At 38.8% G+C, this 23,033-nt stretch overlaps 1 protein-coding gene across 2 annotated transcripts in view; it reads right to left on the bottom strand.

The window, feature by feature from the left end:
- Nucleotides 1–23,033, bottom strand: part of CDH13 (cadherin 13) — a gene marked incomplete at its 3' end in the record, with an annotated part of 419,157 nt that overhangs the window by 320,051 nt on the left and 76,073 nt on the right. For both annotated transcript variants that reach the window (XM_079316432.1, XM_079316431.1), the window contains exon 2: nucleotides 15,185–15,296. In XM_079316432.1, coding sequence (XP_079172558.1) covers nucleotides 15,185–15,296 — 112 coding nt within the window. The remainder of the gene's footprint in view (nucleotides 1–15,184; nucleotides 15,297–23,033) is intronic.

The following is a 23,033-nucleotide window of genomic DNA, read 5'->3' on the forward strand; positions in this document are numbered from 1 at the left end:
TTCCAAGAACGTACGGAATTATTTTATTATTTCAACATTTTATGATGTATTCTAAAGGTAGGAAAACTCACTAATCCCTATTTTTTTTCCAGCAATGGTCTACTAAGATTCTCACTAACTGAAAATAGATCTAGGAAGACATTCCCTGCCTCAGAGGTCATATTACTTCTGGCAGTTAGAACATTTACCAGCTACAGGATGCTGCTGTACATGGTGTAAATAGGTTGCAATTCCAATAATGGACCTCCCCTCTCTATGGCCCCTCAAACAGGCTGTTTTGAGACAGGTTCTGCATCTCATTTAATTTTAGAACAAGAGGGACATGCTGATTGTTGAAACCTTCTGGTCAGAGCTGTTTGTTTGCTTATTTCTGGTCTGTAGGTGGGCTGGTGCTGGAGTTTGAGCTCAAGGAAGCAGGTGGGTGGCAGGGACCTTGCTTTCCCACTGCACCAATTTCCAAAGACAGAAATAAACATAAAAGAAATAAGCACAGCTCACAAAAGGTGTTGAAGCACAGCAAATGAGTTCAAAAGCCTCCTGGAGGCAGAGTCTTCCTGAACAGAGAAGTTGCAGTAGTAAAGGTGCAGTATTAATTAAACATATGTAACAATATCTGCTGGAAGACTCTTAAACAGATCCTGGCTTGTCCTGGAATTCTCCAAATGTAGCCACGGATGAAAACTGGGTAAGAAGTGATCAACTTTGGGATTTCTGTCTTAGAAAATAATTTTAAAAATAAGGAAATAAAAATCACTTCAGTGGTATAGCACATAAGGCATATGGTAAGAGAGAAGAGCTTTCCCTAGAGCTTTATTCCACTGTGAATTGCACGCCTCCAAAGAAACATGATTCCTCTCAATAAAATGAGAAGAGCTGCCACAAGGTGCTGAATTTCATCCTGTGTCTTCCTAGCTGATTCCCTATTCATAAGCATCATTACAACATTCATTATTTCAATTATTGGTACTGATCAGACTTGGTATGGATTGTGGTCTAAGCTCAGCTTCCATTGCTGTCCAGCCCTTCTGGCTGCTCACAGGTGCAGCTGGACAGGGACTGGAAAGGCACCAGATCACTTTCAAACCACAGAGCAGAGCTAAGGGAACTAAATACATTACACATGAAATGAGTAAATAAATCCCAAGAAATGGAATTAAGATGAGCATTAATCAGGAGAGGGTTGAGCATGGCCCATGCCTGGCCCAGTTCATAGGAATCCTGCTAATTGCCTTTCAGAGACCACTTTATCCTATTAAGATTATCCTGGGGGCAGTGGGGAAGACCAAAATAACCTGGTCACATTTATCATATTTAGAAACAAACAGGAATTAATTTGTATTTATCTTACGCAGCAAAACCTCCGTTATCTTCCTCTCCTGGTATTTAATCCCATTTTTTTTCCTAGCAATATAAATAATGAGAAAGGCCAATTAAGCTCAGGGCAGCCTTCTGGGTAAGGAGAGATAAATACCTGGACCCAACTGCAGTGAGCAGCACGTGCCATTTCTCTTGTGCACAAGTGTTGGTGCAGGTTACATGACAGCTTCAGACTTCTTGCTGTGGCTGAGCCAGGTATAAATTATGACAGGTCCACATGGATTGCAGGTGATTTGAAGGAAATCAAAGGCATTAAGTTTGATATGGTGCTTTGTCTCTCTTAAATGCCACTCGCACTTTGTGTGACAACAACTGCTAAAAATCAATGACCAGAGACCCCTGTGTGCTCCAGAGCTGTTAACCCCTGGAATTTTAGCACAGCCCACAGAGCCACAGACCCAGCTTCCACACACAGCATCTGCTCCATCAGCAAAATCTGTCATTTTAAAAAGTTCAAATGTTTTTTTTACTTTCAAAGTCTGTTCTAAAAGTGCTTCCCTGAAAGCTCCACCCAGGGTTCACAGTGCCCTGAATATTGTGAGAGCTACAAGACAGACATTGAGGTTCTGGGGTGTGACCCAAGGGCAGCTGGAGCCCAGATGTGAGCAGGAGCAGCTGAGGATGTTTTACCTGGAAAAAAGAAGGCTCAGGGGAGAACTTATTGCTCTCCACACCTCCCTGAAAGAAGATTGTAATCAGACAGAGTTGATCTCAACAAGTGATGGGAAAAGAGTAAATGGCCTCAAACTGTACCAGGAGATGTTTAAATTGGCTATTAGGCAAATTTTCTTCTCTAGAAGGGTTATTAAGCATTGGAACAGGATTCTCAGGGCAGTGGCTGGGTTCCCACCCTTGGAGGTGACTCTTGGATCCAGTGCTGGGGTGATGGTTGCACTCAATGATCTTAGGGGGATTTTCCAACCCAATAATCCATCATTCTGTGCAGCAGAGCTAACATGTAACCCTTGAAAGAGATGAGAAATTGAATCAAAATGCTCATTATACTTTCAATAACACAGCAATAGTTCAAGCCAAGTCTCAGCCAGCTCTCAGGGAAGTCAATGAGAGTTGTTTCACTGAAATCAAATGATGTGTGATTAGGTCCTCACAGAATTATGTGTAATACTGTATTCAAAATTGTGAAGAGTTTCAGGTTGACATCAAAAAGCCCATTTTCCTTCTGGAATTCTGTAATGAATGCAAAAGAAGAATCAATACATAATTCAGTATAGTGGAAAGATTATTATAAAGGGTTATTAAATATAGCTCCACAGTTGTGGATAAAAAGAATGAAATCCCTCATTGTTTCAATTGTGCTGTACTGACTTCTACAAAACACACTGTTTCAGACAAAAAGAAAAAAAAAGCTATTTCAGATTTTGATGTGGAGAAAATAAAAAACTTGTAAAAGCAATAACAGCAGGATTTTTTCCAAAAAATAAAAAAAGTAGAACAGGGAAAAAAAAAGTTCTAAATCTCAAGACAAATTTTAGTTTGGTACACTAATAACAACTTATAATTTAGTTTTTTTGTGAAGAGTGCCAGGACAAGGCAGAAAAGTGTTTCTTAACCTAGTTTGCCAATTTTCCTTTCAGGCTAGCACTGTTATTGATAATATCCATCACAATTCTTTGTCTTCCCAACAGGCTGGCAGAAATATCTGAGTAAGTGCTGACTCACATACCTCAACACCTCCCTGTCAAAGTTAATCTGAAATTGATTTTACTTTCCAGAGGTAAAACAGAGCTGCATGAAGTCAGCTACAAATGGCATTTGCAGTTCAGTGTTCAGCACTTTTTATAATTCCTGTAAGATTTCAGGACTATACCTCAACAGTTTTCAAGAAACCCTTGGAACCTTCAGAGTAAAATTGCCAATTATATTTCTATATTTTTGGGAGGAAAATTAATTTATATTTTCCCCCATTTTGTTCCTGTAATCCTTCTAATTAGATATTTTTTTAGCACAGAATTGGAAAGGATGTACACAGAACATTATTTGCATTCATTACATCAGACTTTGCTGAATTCAGATTTACCAGTAGAACTGGCAAAAACTCAACACTGTTTTCAGCATGGTAGAAAAGAAACTTTGAGATCAGAACAATTGATTGGAAGGAGATGCTGCTAATCAAAAATTCTTCCTCAGAGATAATTCATTCATTCTTGCTTCATTTCCTCCATTCAAGGGAAGGTTTCTCTACTTTTTCCTATCTGAAGTCTCCAAAACAAATACACCTGAGGAAGCACATGGTCTCTAAATCCAGAGACCCCCTGGAAATCAACCATCAGAGGTGAGCTGATGCTCTGGAAAATGAGAGCAATTCCAACCAATTCCAATCACTTTGGGGCATCCCAAAGAGGAAATGCAGTCTTGTGTTCCAGGGAAATCAATTACCATTAGGGCTGTGCAAATATTTTTTTTTTTTTTTTTTTTGGTTCAGCTGCCAAAGGTTTTGAGGAGTTCCACCAGAATCAAATTTGAAAGGAAAAATCATTTTTCTTACCAAAATAGAAACAAAGTAAAAACCTGTTCAATGCAAGAGAAAGCATTCTTCTTGACAAAAAAAAAAAAAAAAAAAAAAAAAAAAAAAAACCAAAAAAAAAAAAAACCAAAAAACATTGAATTTTTAACAAATGTAGGAAAGGTAAATAAGGTCCTGGAATAACAAAGCAATACACTGGAGGGAGAAGATTTAATGTAACCAGGAGCTCCAGAATCCCACCAGGATCTGGGAGGTTCCAGTTCCCTGCACTGCTTGCTCTAAAATGCTGGAACAAGCACTGTCCCCTCTGCAGAAACCTCCTACACCAGCCAGCTGTGCCAAGCCCTTTAGTGGAACCATTTCAGCTCTATCCAACTGATTATTATAAGAAAAAAAGGAATAAAAAACAAACCATAAGAATGATAGTCTAGTACATGATTTCAGAATCCAGAAAATAATGCACTTTTTCCTTTGCTTTCTGCTGGAAGCTAACTTTAAATGTCCCTACATACTTTGCAATCATTACATCCAAATATTCCTGTGCACACATCACAAGCAAGTTCCAGCTCCCTGAATAGTTATTAAAATACCTATAAAATACTTATTTGGAAATCAGTGATGCTTCTCATGGTTATATCTATTCTTTGATTGATTTAAAGTATTAAAAATAGAAATACTCAGGTGAGTAGGGATTGAAACAACAACTTTAACTCATGGAAATGGGCAAATTACCAAGGAAAACTCTTTCAACAGAAGAGGCAACAGAAGGATTAAAAACAGGCTTATGTGCACAGCTAATACTTCAGTCTCCTGGGAATATGGCATGTGTAGGTTCTAGTAAAAGCTCTGCTCCTCAGGAAAGGCTCAACAAGAAAACAGTGTGTAAAATCTCAAAGATTTCCACAAAGATTGTCACAGAGAGGTGAGGGAAGAGAAGCAGAGGTTGCTGTATTTGCCTGAATGTTGCTTTGAGGGCTCTATTCTGTGTTTGTATAACTTTGCAGGCTGTTTCTGGAAGGAACCACTCAGGGGGAAATCTGGAACATCCCTAAACTGGCAAAGCTCTGTTAAACTCATCAGGTGCTTTCCCAGAGGACAAACTGAAAGCTGAGGCTGCCTCTGGGTTCTCTAAACCCAGATCTTTAGCAGGCAGACTTGTTCTAGACCTGCATGAATAGTAAAGCTCAACAGAGAACAATTTTACCACCTTTACTCACAACCCATTGTTTTCAGTTTGGCCACATTAAATCTGGTCTTTAACCTAATTTAACGAGTATTTCTCTCTTTATTAAAGCATTAAATCTGTCAGTTCTCCAGAGGGCAGTGCCAGCTGCTGCCCCCAGCCATGCTCAGCATCCCAGGCTCCTGATGCTCTCACCCACACACTGCAGCAGCAGGTGCAGCCCCTGCACCTATTTCCAGAGCTCAGCCCTATCCAGAGATTTCTGGATTTAAGAGGTTATTAAGAGAACATTACAAAGATCAGTCGAGATTTGTTTGATCAGTTACCTAAAATCCAGTAGCCCTTGCAGACAGGAAGGATGAGAGTTTTGGCACAAGCTTGTGCAGGAAAACTCAATTTCAGCAGGAACAGCACTCGCCCATGGAAATCAAACTGCTTGCTGTATTTATGGTTCTGAGCATAATCAGCTCAAATCATCTGTTTCAGCACAGAAAACTCCTGTGCTGGAGGCTCTCAGATCTTTCCTTTTGCATGGCTGCTCACAGCTCAGCCTGAGCCTTTCCAAAAGGGCATTCTGTGCCAGAAAAAACTGGTGCTGGAGCTGAGACAACCTGGGCTCTGACAACGTTCTGTAGAGTGAGGGAAAAGCTGAAATTAAGGTGCTACTTAAACACCTTCTAAATCAGGATCTAAAGCACAGCTGCAGTGGCAGAAAGGGTTAAATCAAACGTGCCCAGCTCTCATCCATCATTTGAGTAATTTCATTTCAATTAATTACCAGAGCTAACTGTGGTTAGTATCAGTTCTGGGAAGTGATGCTGACTTATAAAAACAGCAGTAAGTAGTCAATGCCCAATGTTTTCAGAAGCATTACATTTAATAGATTTATTATGGAAGTGTTAAAGCTTCTATATTTCAGCTTCTTCAAACTTTATTGGAGAAGCTATTAAAGGAAGTGTCTCAAAGAATAAAAGTAAAGTGCCTGAAGTAATAATATAATTTTAAACAAAATTTCTTATTTTGATTTACATTGAATTGACAGAAGCTGTTATTCTATTATGCCAAAAAACCTCCTGCCTACCTGCATGAGATCTGACTGATTTCTCAGAAGAAACACCAAATCTTACAGAACATTTGGAGAGTTGCATTTTCTTATTAATCGGAAGAGTGAACTCATCAGCTCTGTTATTAAAGGTAATTTTAGACTCTTTCCTCTGTCACAAATGTAACTTTTAAAAATTTAAATGAAACGAGCTCTTTGGTTGCAAATTACTCTGTATAACTCCCACAATACTGCTTTCATTGCTCTAGAAAAAAATATTTTAAAATCACTATTTCCTATATTTTTTTATGATGCACTTGAGTGGTTCCTCCATAAATACACAAACCAGGCTGAATAAAAATTCCAGCTAAAACAGCCTTGATTTTAAAAAAATACCAAAAAAACTCCCCAAAAAGCAGAGGAATAGTAACTGGACAGCCAAACACCAAATCTTAGGCAGCTGATCTCATGGATTTTTCAGCCAAAATGAACCCCTGGAAAGCTCTTGACAACAATATTGGAAAAACTGCCTTCCTACCCCCAAAATTTTTGTCTGAATCCAGCATCACCTTTTAACACAGATATGACATGGTGTGAAGCAGCACATCAAAATTTAGGGAAGATGAGATTTTAGCAGTTAATGCTTTACCTGTCAGCAAACAGCAAAATAAAAATGTTTCAGGTCACACCAAGGCAACTTACAACTTTAGCATTCAGACATCTTCAAATGTTCCTTTTATTATGGCACATTTAAAGTATCCTTGTTTACAGCTTCAAATCTGTTTCATTTTTTAAAAAGTGACATTTATTAAGTATGTTTATTATATATTAAATTAACAACAAGAGAAGACCTGGGGCACAGTATTCATCATCTTTGCATGATGACAGAGCTAAAACACTGTGAGCTGCCACACCACAATTCAGGGACTATTTCAGCCAGAACTAACCAAAACTGCATTTGGATTTGTGACCATTTCTGGTGCTCCTGCACCTTGGAGTCAGCCCTGTTGTCCCTTTCATAGCTCAGCAGTTCTGTTCATTGCCATTCCCACCCAACAGGCCATGGACTGTCCTGCTCCATCCCTCCTCTTCCTCACCTCATCCTCTTCTGACCTTGTTCATTTCTGAACAAGGATCACAAAATGGTTCAGGGAACCAAACACACCAATATCACACTTTGCTGTCCACACCAGCACATTGCTGTGCTTTTTCCAAAAGTTAAAATATCATAACTACACTGTTTTCATAATTTCTTGAATTCTGCCTCCCACTGTGTTTTTTTAAGCTGAAGTTATGTTTTTGTATAGTTTGGTGTTAATGTTTTATAAAGGTCAAATTATAGTTGTCTCCCTACTGTTCTACTGTAAGTGTTGAGAGCTGGCACTGTAATTAAAATTCTGTAGGGGTCCTACTTGTAACCAGGTAATTTGGGTTTTTAGCAGGCCAGAGTACATTTTTGTGTTTCCTCTGTTTCACTGCCACACAAAGGAAGGTAAACAAAACCCACGTGCCTTAACATTTACATGAACAATGTTTCCTATCAGTGTGGTTAATAGAGAATATAAATATATTTAATTATAGAATACAATATTAACAAAATTAAAACTGCACCAATTTTCTACAACCTTGCTTTACACTATTTCAGAAAAAGGCCAAGGTAAGACAATCCAGTTCATGCATAAAGCCAGATCCAGACAGAGCATTTAGAGCACTGTTGATAAGGGAGAAAAGATCCACAATCTGCTGTTCAATAACACAAACCTGACTCCCTGGCAGCAGAATGGTGCTGTGCATCAAGGACATTATCACTTACTTCAGCCTAACCTGCTTTTAGCTTCTGGTACTTGCCAGCAAGTGTTTCAAAAGTGTCAGAGATTTACCAATGCTGGCTCCAACTTCAGGGAGGAATTTCTCTTCTGCTATTGACTACCTGTAAAGATGCTCCAGCATTGCCTCCTTATTAAAGGCCCCTCAGTTCTGCTTCAGTTCTCTCCACAGCTGAGAGACAAAGGTTGCACTGGGTTTTTTTTATTGCTTTTTCTTTTTTAAAAGAAGGTAAACAAATCAAAGTGAGTATTGTAAGTGGAATTCTTGTCTAAAAAGCAACAACCCAGACCACTACAGGAATCTTTTAGTTCTTCCCAAGGCTCCTAGTTTTATAACTCTTTGGTAAAGGAATTTCAAATTTTTTTAAAGACAATCCCTTACAGGCAGGGATTCTTATTTGAGCAAACCCTACCCTTTGCCCAGGCTGATATTTTTTCAGGGATTAAAAAAACCCAAGACAAACATTTTAGTTAATATTCACATCACAGAATATGACATGCACTCACTCCCCTGCCTACAGGTTCACTTCTGCCCCAGAAGCAGCAGGTACAAGGCACACAAATATGCACAAAGTCATTCCAGAGCAACCAGAGTTTTCAGAATCAATCCATTAAAAGATACTTTCCCTTCTCTAGAGGAAGAAGTTCAGGTGTATAGGCTGAAGAGAGGCATAAAACAAAATCAGAGCATTAGCCTCCAGCTAGAAAAATCCCCCAGTCTAAGAAATTTCTGAATATTTCCTGAGTTACAGCCAGTGGTACTTATTCTCAAGGCAAGACTGAGAAATCACATGGCAAAGGAAAGCTGTGTGAAAAGGAGATGTGTCCATTAAAGCAGACAGACTGCTCTGTCTGAAAAGGGATGATTTGAATAAGTAAAGGGAAAGAAAACTGCAAGTAGAAGCATGATCATAATTACATTAGAAAAGTTATAATTTGATTTGGATTAACAGAGAGAAATCCTAAAAGCTCAGAATTAATTGTGAACTACATCTACAATTATTTTCAAGAATACTTGCATGCTTTAAGATATCATTAACTTAAATGAGATTCTATGTTTAAAGGAAGATTTAACCTCACACACTCCCATTAATTCCCACTAAATGTCCACACTGCACTTTGAAATGTAATGGAAAAGGTTAGCTAGCCATGATTCTTTTGAATGGTGCTTTCCTAAGATCCTCAAATTAAAAGTCCTGTCAGAAAGGCAGTCTGTGAAAATACCAAGAAATATTCTACAGAAATGCATTAATATCTCTGTGTGGGGGGATTTGCATCTCTCTGTCAGATGGGACAAATTTTCCTGCTGACAAAGCTGTGCTGGTGCTGGATCCTGTGCAGAGTGACCCCAGCTCTAACCTGTCCCCAGAGATCTCACACCCCTGCCTCTCATTTCCTCAGGAAGATAACCCTGTGGAAACCCTGCCAGCCATCAGCAATCAGTGTCAGATTATTTGCTTATGGACCTTGGCCTAAACCAAGCCACCTCCATTTTCCTAAAAGAGATTTTGGCTTTCCAACATATTTGTCCACCTGCAGAGAAGGAGCTGCCTCGTGGCCTGCCTGGGTAATCTGTTCAGGAGTAATATCTTAGTTAATTTGATTTTTTTTTTGTTCTGAAACTGCCAACTGGAAATGAGCAGAGAAATCTTCCACTGCAGCACCTGGGGACATTATTAATACAAGGTTTGCACTGCACTGAGCAAGAGACCCAACCTGCTCATACCAAGCAGTTGGCCATTGATTTAGATTATTAGGAGAACAGCTGGCATCTTTCAGCCAACCAAAGCCCACACGTATTTCAAAAAAGTATTAGCTGTGAAACATTATGGCTCTTGGAAAGTCTCCAGAAACAAATTAAATCCCAAACCAAGTAATCTGCTACTTTTATCTTCCTAAATCCAGACCAAGCTGCTAACAGAGCACTCGCTGCCACTGCAAAGATCCTCACCCACTTCTCCTGTGGGTTTGTTTGTTTGGGTTTGTTTTTTAAACAGGATCGTGTGGCTTTTCTCAATGAAACAGGCAAGAAATGTTGAGTTAGATCCTCATTTCCTCCACTTTGGAATTAAAATGCCAAGAGGAAATTTCACCAACACATTTGCCTCTCCCTCTGTTAAAAGAGCTGACTGCAACCCAGAGAGGTTTTGATTCAGCCCTGAAGATGTTTTTCAGACACTAACTATTTCACCCTGCTCAGTTTAATGTCCCAGCTTTGCAAAGACTAGTTTTATTCAATTTATAAGCATAAAAATCAAACACTCTATTTTTGAACTCCTTCCTCCTCGGTTCTGGAAGTTGACATTCATTGTTTGGGAGGGAATTGTCTGACCACCTGGCACTCCACAACTGTTCTCTCCTACTTTGTTTTGCTTCCATCATGTGTGAAAGCAGTTAAAGAGATGATGTGACATTGTTGTGCTGAGACACCAATCCACATGTATCCATTCAGAAGCACATTTGACACATTCTGCATTATTTGGCCATAATATGTATTCCCAGACAACGTTTTCCCTCCATGTAGGAGCTCAGGATCAAACTTCAATTAAAAGGCAATGCATCAGATATTTAGGTGCAAAAGGATCTTCCTCACCTTGCCCCCACAAACAGGCAGTAAAGTTCCCAGCCTCCCACTTAAAAACTTCCAGAACTTTGCAAACATTTTTCACACTGCCCCAGATATATCCTGGAATTTTACTTACATGAATTTGGCTTCCTATGACCATTTAAATAGAAATAGTGTGCTTAAGATGTGTTGCTTCAAACCCTGACCAATATTGCTGTTCACATGGAATAAGAGTTCCAGATGCTTTATATTAACCACATACCCAAGTGACAGATTGAAGCTCTAGTATTCAAATTCTATCCATGCATATGAGCCCATTAAGATATATATTTTAGGATATAACAAGCACTTCCCTATCTGGGTAGGAAAGTTGAAATGCTTTTCCACTGAACCTGTTCCCTCAATGCCAAGGAATAGGAACCAACTCATTTTTCAATATCTTCTGAAGCATATTCTTGACACAGCGAGCGATTTATGTGACTTGAAAGAAAACTTAAGATGTTTGTAAAACTCAAAATGCATTAAAAACTTCTTCATTTTGAAAAGCCACAACACTGTTTCAGCAAGGACACACTGAATAGGTGGAAAATCCAGAGTTATCTCGCTATTACCAAGACAGTTTCCCCTGCAAGAAATTGCTAAGCTTAAAATCTTACCTTGCCTGAACATGTTCTTTTGCAAGCTACAACTACCATGAGCAATCCCAGTTGCCCAAACCCTGCAATATCCAGCTCGAAGAGCTTACAGTGACATCCAAACCCTGGGTCAGAGCCCTGCAGAGGCTTTGGCAAATCACTGGGGCTGAATGAAGCTGCCACACTGGCTCTGTGCAAGGTGTAGGGAAAGGGGAGAAGAATGAAGTGGGTGTGATAGCTCCAGAATCAGAAGGAGCAGCTGAGGAACAGCAGCACTACTGGCAGCATGGGACAGGCACAGGGAGAGGCCATCTGTGCAGACAAATGGCATGGAATCACTGGGAAGGGTGGAGGTGATAAACCACAGCTCTCACACAGCACCAGCTCAGGATCAACAGGAAATATTTGGTGCAAGCACGACCAGGGATATGATCCGTGTGCACACCAGGCTGTAGGAGGAGGAATGGTCTTCTCTGATCTTTCCACAGGCTTTATTTGGTTGGAACAAAGTAAATCTTGTTGGAGGCCACAGCTTTGCCAGACATTTGAAAACCTGCTTTTAATCATTAATTAGTCTACTAAGGTATTTCACATCCTATGAGTAAACAATGATTTTGATATGGTTGAGTAGAAAGCTCTTTGCTAAAATCCACAGAACAAAAAGTTCCAAATGCAGACAGACAAAACCTTCATCTTGAAGCAACCCAGGCTCTGAACATGCAATCTATCACGTAAGAGACACAAGAGGTCAGCCATTAATTAACATTCAAATTAAAGCTTTTCAAGTAAGGGTCAACACTTCCTTTGTTTTGACATTTAAAGCACTGGCAGTGCCTTCCCCAGTTTAGTATGCACAATGCATCACCTCGTGCTTTATGTTAATTGTCTCCATTATTCAAGTGCACTATTTGATTCATTGTCAATTAAAAATACCCCCCAAAGCCAAGCCCGATGTGTGTTAAGTATAAACGTGATTAATGGAACACAATTACATCCCCACGTTTGTTGGGTCTGATTAGGAACTTTCCCTGAGCCCAGTGTGACAGAGCCCTGTCACTGCCAGTGACCTGCCAGCCTTGGCAGGGACAGGATTTCTGAAAGGGGAGCATTTCATGGCCACAAGTGCTTCTGACAGGTGTAAAACTTGTAATTAAATGCTGTCAATTAGCACTTCATCAAGAATGTGGAAATCTTCATGATCTTTATTGGATTGCAAAGATGGTCCTGAGTGTAAAGTTAAAAAAAAAAAAAAAGTCTATAAGGAAGGAAAAACAGTGGCACAATTGTTTGCTGGAATAATAATTATGTGGACATAATTACTATTTCCAGAAAGTGACTCCATGGGTCTTTTCTCACTTCATCAAGGTTCTGCACACAGAGGGAAAAACTGGGCAGACCCAAAGAAAAAGAGCAATGCCTTATTTTGTTTGTGGTCATAGCAAATAGAAGTTAAAAAGAGATCTGAAGGGACCTGAGGGGAAAAAAAAAAAAAAAAAAAAAAAAAAAAAAAAAAAAAAAAAAAAAAAAAAAAAAAGACCAAACTGGGACAAACAAATTATCCAAGTCTGGAGTTTGCTACTAAATGAGATGCAAAAGCAAATAAATAAATAAGAATTTAAAAGCCAGTTCAGCCTGAGCACGATGACAGAAAAATTAATAGTTACTGAATACTAGTGAAACTAATAGGAAGGAGAAGATGCACACACAGCTGGACTTATGGCCAGCTCATAAGTAGGCTCTAATAAAAATTGCTACAAATCAGAACAAGAAATAAGATAAAATTCTCTACCCTCGGTATGGTCTTCTCTTCATTCTTCCCATCAGTAAATGTAAAATATAATGAACATTGCCATATGTAGAAGTAATAAATACATAAGAAGCAGCCACAAGCAATATTTAATTACAAGGGATATGCTAGCAATGAAAGGTACAGTAGATTCTTGTTTAAATTGAAAAAGAAAAAAAGAAAAAGACTGTATTATTGCACTTCAGAAAAGAATTAAGGAGCTCCTTGGCTTGTTGAGGACTACAAAAACAATCACTGCTATAGGCCTGGTTTACATATTTGCTCTATTAATTTACACAGCCCTGGTAAGCCTCCCATTGCAATGCAACTGCTGAATTACACTGCTCTTGGTAATGGGCATAAAAAGATGCAAGAGCATGCAAAGTGTATTCAAACAGACAATTAAAATTATCAATTCTGTTGACAGCTAGAATGAAGGAACTGTGCTGAGGTTTAATGGTGCTGCATGAAGGACACCCTGTTTGTGGGTGATTGAATTAACCAAGATCACACATCACCACTCTGCCTCTGTCCAACACTGCACATTAGACCAATTTACTGTCTGCTTATTAAAATAATTTAATTCCAGAGATTGTTCCCAGGCATTTCTGAGTCTCTTCCTGCTCTTCCCTCCTCCTCTCACTAATGATGGCATCTTAATTATTGTGCTCATTTTACTTTTGCTCATTTAGCACCAGAACTGGCTGGGTCACCACAGAGCAGTGCAGTCAGTTTGGCTGAACCAACCCATCCTTGGGGTGATCCCCTCCAAATCAGCAGGAGATCTGGCCAGACACACTACAGCATCAAAGGTCTGAAGCAGAAAAAGTCTTCAACAAACATTGCTTTTATTCAATTTAACACTAGTTCATCCATATTCCTTCTTTTAATAGGCCTTCAATTCTTCATGCTTATTAAATCTAATTGTATTCTAAGAATTTAAACTTTTAGCCATGTGGGGATAATGTGTTTGACAACTCCAAAACAAGAACTCCAGAGAAAAATAAAATTCCCCAAAGAAATAAGAAATTTGAAATCTCTTTCCTAAGCTGAACAACAACCTCTCATCTCTGACTAGTATTACTACTCCTGTTCTAAAGTTCCTGTGAAAAAACAGCTCAGACTAAGCAACATATCAAAATGTTGAGACTAAGAATGTTATCCTAGGTTTATTTTAGTACCTCCAAAGGCTGAGTGACTTAAGTTTAAAGGAGTTATTTCAATAGACTTTGGCAACTAATTCTGACACTTCATTTTGAGAAGTTAATGCTATTTTAAAGTGAATGTGCACAGATTACATCTTCATCTGAGGTGAAAATACATCAATATGCAGCAGTGATATCTGCAGGGAACTGAGATGGGAAATGTGTGCATTTGGTGAGTAATGTTGGTTTGCATTTATTGGTTCCACAAGCTTTGGGATGTATCCCATTGTAGGATCCAGACACTGCACACAGGAGCCAGAAGAATTCCTGGTTCAGCACCAGCAGCCAAGCACAACAAATCATCATCAGTAATAAATATCACATGTAAAAATGCAGGTGTGTTTGAAATTATTGAAATGACAGCACTTAAATCCTTTTTTAAGTCTTTAAAGACATCAACCACTGGATAAGGCACCACTTTTGTTTGACACTGCTGAAGTCCCAGAATAGAATGAACAATTTGTAACCCTGAAGTATTGGAATGAATTAACACCAGAACTGAAAAACTGTTAAATCTCCTTCAGTTTAGTGCTATAGGTATAGGGTGCCAGATTGGGCTTTATAATGTGACACCTGCTCAATAGAAATATACTGAATATTCCAGCTGTGGGACACTTTGCTATCACTGATGATCCCAAACTTCTTCCAGCCCCTGAATTTCATGTAAAGACTTGGACATCATCTGTAAATGCTTTCAAAATACAAACTTCTAAATCAGAGTTGCAGAGATAATTTAATAGAGATGTTGGAGGGCAAGTCCTGATTTCCAAGCTCATAAGTAAGATTATGAAAAAAATTCAGAGTAAATTTAATTTTTAAGAAGTGGCTGATTCTAGGTTTTCATTATATTCACACAGCCCTAAATTTTTATATCTTGTATTTTGCCATTTCTAATACATGAAACAGAGTCAAGTCCATAGAGATATAGGATTAATGTAGGGGAACTCAGACTGAATCATGGCAATATCCAAAATCTCAGGTACAAAACAAAGAAACACTTTCTGATAAATGGCAGGAATGAAATGAATACATAAACAATTCTGATTTTTGCACAATAGTAATATATGAAAATAACATACGGTTCAGAACCAGCTGGTCCTCTGTGAATTCAAATGGCTTTTCTATATAAAAAACCTTCTGCTGGAATCCAGGGACACATTCTAAATCTTCTGCACATGCAAGCAGCAGAACCTGAGGGGGAAAAAAAAACAGAAATAGACTTTTAACATCCACTCCATCATCCATCATGTTGGCTTCTGGGAACCATAGCTGGTTTTGGCTCAGTGCTCATAAAACAAAACATTGGGGTCCATACTCATAAAACAGAATATCCATCACTTCACACTTCCCCTTCAAATCTTGCTAAACAATTTTTTATGTAAGGTTTTCACTTTTATATATATGGGCTGGCATTGAAATTACAAAATAGTAGCTTTCAAGGTGAATTTCAGTTCAGAATATCAATAAAGAATGTTAGTGGTCCGTTAAAAACATAAGATGTAATGATGCTCATAAAAATCACATTTATTTAGACCTAGCTGAATACAGCTGGACCTAAATATATGCTGAAATTAAGCACGTGCAACTTGATTTGAATAAGTGATAAATGAAGAGCTGCAAATCTGTTTCAAAGTTGATCACCAAGTTGCAGAAGAAATTCTACATTCAAGGGTAAAGGCTCACATGCAGAAGTTTCATTTATAAAAGAAATTCTTTGCTAGCAAGTATGAACTGTTTCTTTTCTATCCCTCCAAGCCACAGTTTGTCCATTTTCCCTATAATCAAAAGCTTGTTTACACCAAGAGAGGACTGAAAAAAGAAATGTATGCATCACATTGGAGGTAGATCTGAAGGTTCCAGTTGAATTCAGTTTGTGTCACTGTTAGTACATGGTCACCCAGGTTCTGTGTCACCACAGGAACATCAAAGGAGGAAGCTTAAAAGCAAAATAAAATTGCTTGGGAATAGGTACAATTCTGATCTCAGACTCTGAAGCATTTTATCCCTGAATAGAGAAAACAACCTGAAGGGCTATTTTTCTTGGCAGCTGTTAAATGAGACCATGGAGGTAACAATAGTCAAAAAAGAAGCAGCAAGCAGAAAGAAATTACTAAAAAGTGTAAAAGGTTAAAGAGAGAGGCAAAAGGAGGCAAGGTTAAGAGCAGGAAACGCCAAATCATATTTTCTAACCCAAGTGCATTTTCAGAAGTACTTTCTGCTTTAGAACATCTAAAGGTGTTTTACTAAACCTGACCACCCTGATCTCCAAATTGTTATGGGCAATCTGCTGCTTGTCAGGCAGCCCAAGCACCATCAGCTAGAGAGGGCACGTGTGACAAGCAGGGAAACAAACAGAGTTCTGAATGACATTTGCTCCTAAATTCAAGCAGTTCTGCACAATGGCTCTATTTACTCAAGACATCCTCAATATGCAATTACCATTTTGGAAATGAAGTTCTTTGGGTTCAAAGTGAAGACAATTTCTCCCCAGTGCCAAGCCAGTGAATGCTGAAGGCTCTTTTCTCCTTCACCAGCACTCTCACTTCTCCCAGTGCACCAGCAGCATCTCTCAGCCCCTGATCACCCAACACTGCTGCTGATCCTGATCCTAAAGAGATGCCCTGCAATGTTTTAACATCTGCATGTTTCCCTGCTCCCCACCACTCACAGTCCATTTGTTAAATCACAGTGATACAAGACCTGCTCTCTCTTCTTGCATTTCCCACTCATTTAAAGTTTTGTGTGATCCCATTTACAAAATCCAAAGGCAGCAATGCCCCACCTGGCCTGCATTAGCTGTTCTTATGGGAACCAACTGCTGGATCATTTGTTTCATGCCACTGACAGTTGCTATAAAAGCTTGGCCAGAAGTGCCAGCAGACTGCAAGAAACAGCCAGAATATTTCATGGCAATTAATCTGATGGAAGGCAAACAAAACAGATGGACACCTTTGCCTTCCATCCTGATTTGCCCCATGTTGGTCCCTTGGAAGGGTTAACCAAGAAAGAAGAGAAAGATTTAAAGTATACACCAAGAAAAGTACAATACTCTTGACTACTATTAGTTTTGATATCATCACACTATTCCTGCATTTCTTAAAAAGGGTTAGAACCACATCTCCCAATCCCTCCTTCTCTTAATAACACTGATATACTGATTTTATTGGAGATTTTTGAGAATTGGATGTCCCCTTCAGTCTTCCAGCAGGAGACATCTGCAAATGTGAACTGAGGTATTCAGAGCCTGCCCTGAACATTGTGCATAAAGCTTGATTACTGATTGTTAAAAAACCTGCCTTATATGCATTTCAATGGGCATATGCACAGTAAGAGGGGCACACATGCATCTTCTGCACACATTTTCTGTGTGCACAGGTGCAGGTTTAAAGTACCTGTCTTTCTGACTCAGTGTTCCTGGATGAATATGCATAAAAATGCCATCACAGCAGGAGAAAACCTCTTCCCATCTCAAGATGCAAGCAAAGTTATATAATGAGTCCCCACCAGAAAAACAGCCCAAGCCATATATCCTGAAATTTATCTACAAACAGCTCTTCCCCTGAAGGATTAGCACAGCAAGTAAGAGGGAAATCATGTTCTGATCTCCCAGCTACTCAAGCCTTAAAGCTGGAACTCTTGTCTTACAGAGCTATAAATAAAAAGCCTCTTTGGACATCATCTGTGGCAGTACTTAGAGAAGGCAATAGGTCTACTTTATCAGATTTGTGACAGTCTAAGTTGACTTTGAAATCTGGGCAATCTAAATGGGTCATGAGTTAACTTCTGTAAGCCTGGTACAGAAGCCTCACATAATAGAGATGCAGCAAATAGAAAATGACCTTTACTCCCTTTGAAATAATTACAAGACTCAAGCTTGGCCTTGCTGTGAAATGGAACATTTTATTCCACTTGTGCAATTCCAGGCACTTTCTTCTTCTCAACACGTCAGACAAAATGTTAAATCTGCCATCACATGGACAGTTTTTAATTAATTGTCTTTTAAAAGGAAAATTATTCTTTTAATTTGTTTTTCTCATGAATAAACTTCTGTTGAACTAAATTCCGTTCTCATTAAAATAATTTCTGTTAAGGAAGGTTCTTCACTTTGTGGACAGTAGACTTTAAAAATACCTTGAAAAAAATAAACCAGGCAAATATATGTTTAAGGGAAAGAGGCTTGTTCAAAGCAGAATATATTCTGAATTTAAACACCATGTAGATTTCCTATTTTTAGATATAATAAAGGGTTTATAGGCTGATAGGTGCCTAAAGAAAGACCTCAGCTAAACACACTGTAAATAATATTTAAATGTCATATGTAGAATTCTGCATATATTAATATTGTTCACACAATTAGTCAAGTGCTGGGCAATTAGTACAAGAGGATCCTTTACCAGCTAGTAAGAAAAAAGCCAAATTATTGAACAAAGATAACAGCTATGCAGCAAACAATTTGCTCATGAAAACCTTAAAAGGATAGAAGTCTGAAAAGTAAAGCAGAGTCCTGACTACTCAGACCCACAGATCCTGTGCTCACCAACAAGCAAAATCCAAATTTTTTATAACCTCCTGCTTTCAGAAATGTACAGAGCAAAGACTCTGTTTTAATATTCTGACTTTTTTTCTTTCAGAATTTATTGCCAGGTGGTGTAAGGAAATGTCACAGTTCAGAGAACTCCTGTGCTAGTTTGGCCACAGTGCTAGAACTGCACTCCTGGTGAGACATCAAGCCTAAGAAACACCTTTTGATTTTAGTTAATAAACCAGCACACACATGCTGGTGACCTTTACTGACCTCAACATTTGCACTGAAACTGCTCACATAGAATATGGTTGGAAAGCAGAAAAAAGGAGAGCAATTTAATACTGTACTGCAGAGGAAATGAATGAACTCCCTGATGCTAAAATACCTTTGGGTATCATGACACCTCCAAAAAACAGTGTCCTGCTACCTCCTCTTCTGGTGACTGAAAGTCATCTCAGGAAGGTCTTTCTAAAGAATTTCAGAATCCTTATGTTCTTTTCAACTTGGACAGTTTCAGTTTGGCCACATGCTCGCTCTGCAAATGAATTTTCTCACCTTTTGCTGTGTACACCCTCATATCTTCATTAGCCCTACCTTTAGGAGATCACCTAGCACAGAAATATTAATTGCATTTCACACACATTCTGATGGTGTGAAATTCATCCCTGTGTAAGGCTTTATTTAATTAGAAATGTAAATGGTGCAGGCACCTGTGAAAGCCATCTGCCCAAACAGGAATTCTGCAGAGAGTAAATGTAAACAAATCTCATTTCAGAAGAAAATATTCTGTAGGACCACATTCTACCTCTGACTTCAGGAGAACAATCTGAATTGGAAACAAAAGAACATAAAACACAAAAATGAGGAGCTAAAATTGAAATCACTCTCATTTTTATGAAGAGCAATAATTTCAAGAGTTCAAAAATTATGAGTCACTTTTTGAGAAGTGAGTTTTTAGTTCTTGTTTTGTTTGGAATTTCTGGTAGGGTTGGGGGTTTTTTTTGTCTTTTAAAGTATGGTTTTGGGGTTTCTTTTATATTTGACTCATTTACTTGGAAATGGGTATGGAAAATTTATGCTTCTGAGCTTTTCTGGTGAAACATGAGAAACAGAAATTTGCTTTTTGCATATGAAAACTTTGGATTTTCATAAGAAATACAGTGATCCTTAGAGCTGAGAACGGAGAGAAAAAAGTAATCAGAATAATGAGAACTGCCAACACTGAATTAAATTGCTCATGACAAAATATTTTTATCATGCAGATTGAGTTCTTTGAATCTTAAAACCTTTTTCATGTTCAGGTGCTGCAACACCAGCCCCACAAAAATGGAGAGGGAGGAGGCCAGAGAAGGAAAGAAGTGATAAACAGCACAGTGAGAGATGATGAAATCTGAAATCTTCTCTAAATTTAAATAAGGGAATTATTCAAATGAAATTAACAGAGGGATCCTTAAAATAAAGAGAGCACTGCTCTAAGTAAGGTTCTGATTTTGCTTTACACAGACTCCAATTAGAGTGTCAGCAGGTCCTAAGGCAATTATTTCATCAAATCACATACACACAGGCTGGACATGAAGTTCTCTGTGACTTCTGTGGTTTTTAATATCAACTGGAACAAAAAAAAAAACACCTCAAAAGCTTGAATAAATTATCCTCTGATTGGCATAATTAACAAAGGCATTTTAACTTTACACCAAGGTGTGTTGAATTATTTATCTCTGAATGACTAAATTTATTAAATGCACAGTTCTTTTAAATTAATTTGATTTCTAGAATTTGTGGATTTTTTATGCAGTATTTTCATTTGGGGGGGAGGGGGGACGTTTTCATTGTTTCAGGCTTTAACTGCTCTTCTTTCTATCAGAAAAGAAGTTAAAAAAAAAGATTGTTCCTAATCTCTACAGCTCTACCTCTATATCTGATAGAGAATTCCAGTCATTTTTGTAAGAAATGCTATTAAGATTTGGCACTAAGATTCTTCAAGGATGATAAATATCCTTTTAAAGGGCCTACCTATCCATTTACTGCACAGCTCTGTCCTGAAAGGGAAAGTCACACTCGGAGTACTGAAGAGTGGGCTATGAAAATGCAAATTAGAATTACTTTATTGGCTTAAATGAATTCAGTTCTCCTGTCACTGGAGCTGTGTGACTGCAGTAGGCATCCATTAACTGGAAACAAAATGTGACAAACTCTTTTGTGAGACTATCTACCACAGGAACTTCCCTTTTATGAGCACTTTCCCTGCGTACCTATGTTTATTATCAGAATTTTATCACATATTCAGTAAAAGGTGTGCATCTTTCTTGGCACTGGGAATCTCATTAAGTTATTCAAGGAGTGATTTGCCAGGGGTAGTGTCAGAACAGGTAGTTTCAAACTGAAATTGAGCAGCTCTGGGAGAAGCACCATCATTTTCTTCAGGAATGATTTATTCATTTATTATTGCTCCCAGGGTCTGCTCAGAGATCAAAGTGACCAGGGAGCCCAAACTGTTCAGGCTGAGGAAGGATAAACAGGCAGTGCCTGCAGAGTACAGGAGCTCTTTGACAGAGCTGGGACAATCCTCTCTCCCCACTCACTTGTCCTGCTCTCCCACCACAAAGTGAATCCCAGTGCCCACAAGATGATGTAGCTGGAAAAACAATCCTGATGTGACACCTTCACAGCCTGCACCCCAGCCTGGGGCAGCTGCCATGGAACTGCACCCTAAAATAACTTTAAAATTAATTCTTACTAACATACCTTCCATGCTTCAGAACTGGAGCTAGCTTAGATTTTGCTTGACTTGGGAACCCAGGAAAAACTTGGGAACTCCAGGGAAGCCCTGGAGACATTCCAAACCCATCTGGGCACATTCTTGTACCACCTGAACCAGGTAACCCATCTTGACAGGAAGGTTGATCTGGATGATCTCCAGAAGTCCCTTCCAACCCCAACAACCCTGTGATTCTGTGAAAGCCTCACACAGGAACCACCTCTGGTGTCACAAGCAGGCACAATGATCTGCTGGCCAGATCACTTGATCCAGATCATAAATAGTTCCTACATTTCACAATTCCTGACCCTTATTCTGATGGTCATTTCACATCTTCCAGAATAAATTTGTTCACAGTCATTTAATAGTCATTTATTCCAGTACAAGTCTTGTCTCATAACTAAATTAACTTTTGTCCCCTCTAAATCTTTGATTTGTTGAGCTAGACAGACCAAACTCTTTCCATCTCCTATTTGGATACATCCCTGTGATCTCAGTAACATTTCTTTATTCCTTCTTAAACTCCACCAGTGCAAAATGCATAAAGAATTCCAGATAACTGTTCTCCAGGGTCTGGATATTTCCTTAAGCCCAAAATATGCTATCTAAAATTCCTTTTGGGGTCTTGTCATGCTGGTGGCTCACAATCATTTTAAAATTAACCAGCACACAAAGAGCTGAGAAACGTGACATGGGTGAAGGCACAACCACCATTTACCTACAACAATATTAAACACCTTCTGCAAACAGAGCCAGGATTAATCTTTATGAAATATAAACACAGATACAAACCCTCTTGCACTGTCAAATCCATCCCTTTCTGGCCAGATGGGAACCCACTCTGCCCATGGCCAGCAGAGATCTCCCAGCCCAGAGCCTGAGCTCAGCCTTTCCTCTCCATGCAGATTCCCAGCTGAGGCTCAGGATCTGCCCATGGAGCCAACAGAGCTCCCAGCTGAGAATGATTTGCACCCTCATGGCTCAGGGTGCAGCATCACCTTCCACTTCCAGCTGGAAGATGGATCTGAGCATCTTTCAGATTTTTGTAATCCAGGGAAAGGCTCTCATCCTGCTTCATTAAGTATTTTAATGATTAATAACAGAGAGCAAAACCTGTTACTTGTGTGCAAAGTAAGTAATATTTTAAATTACTCAAGTATTTAACAAGTAAATAACTACCCACTGTGATTAATAGCACCATTTAACACACTAGGCTCGAGCAAAAGGACGGGTTGAGCTCCAAGGTTATTTTTTGTTTATTTTTAAGCATTATGAAAGAAGTAATCATGTTTTGCTGAAACCCATACACCACCCGAATGAGATTACAGCTGGTTAGCCTATTTAGAGAAGCTGCATAATAAATTCATTTTACAGGGTACAGAATAATGCAAATGAGCCATTCCATAGCACTCCTGTACCACTGAAAGAGGCATAAAGAAGAAACATTGAAAGTCACAATTCTGGCTGCAAGGTGTGGAATTGCTGAAACCTAAACTGCCTTACAACAATAACCTTTTTGAAGATCTGCTGGTACCAAACATTTTAGTTATTTATTGCCTAATGAAATAAACAGGTTGATCCTCTTTTCCAGCAGGAATGAGTTCGTGAAGTATTTAGATGAATGAAAATATGGATCTCTGGTTTA

This window comes from Erithacus rubecula (assembly GCF_903797595.1).
Source record: "Erithacus rubecula genome assembly, chromosome: 12".
Taxonomy (NCBI): Eukaryota; Metazoa; Chordata; class Aves; order Passeriformes; family Muscicapidae; genus Erithacus; species Erithacus rubecula.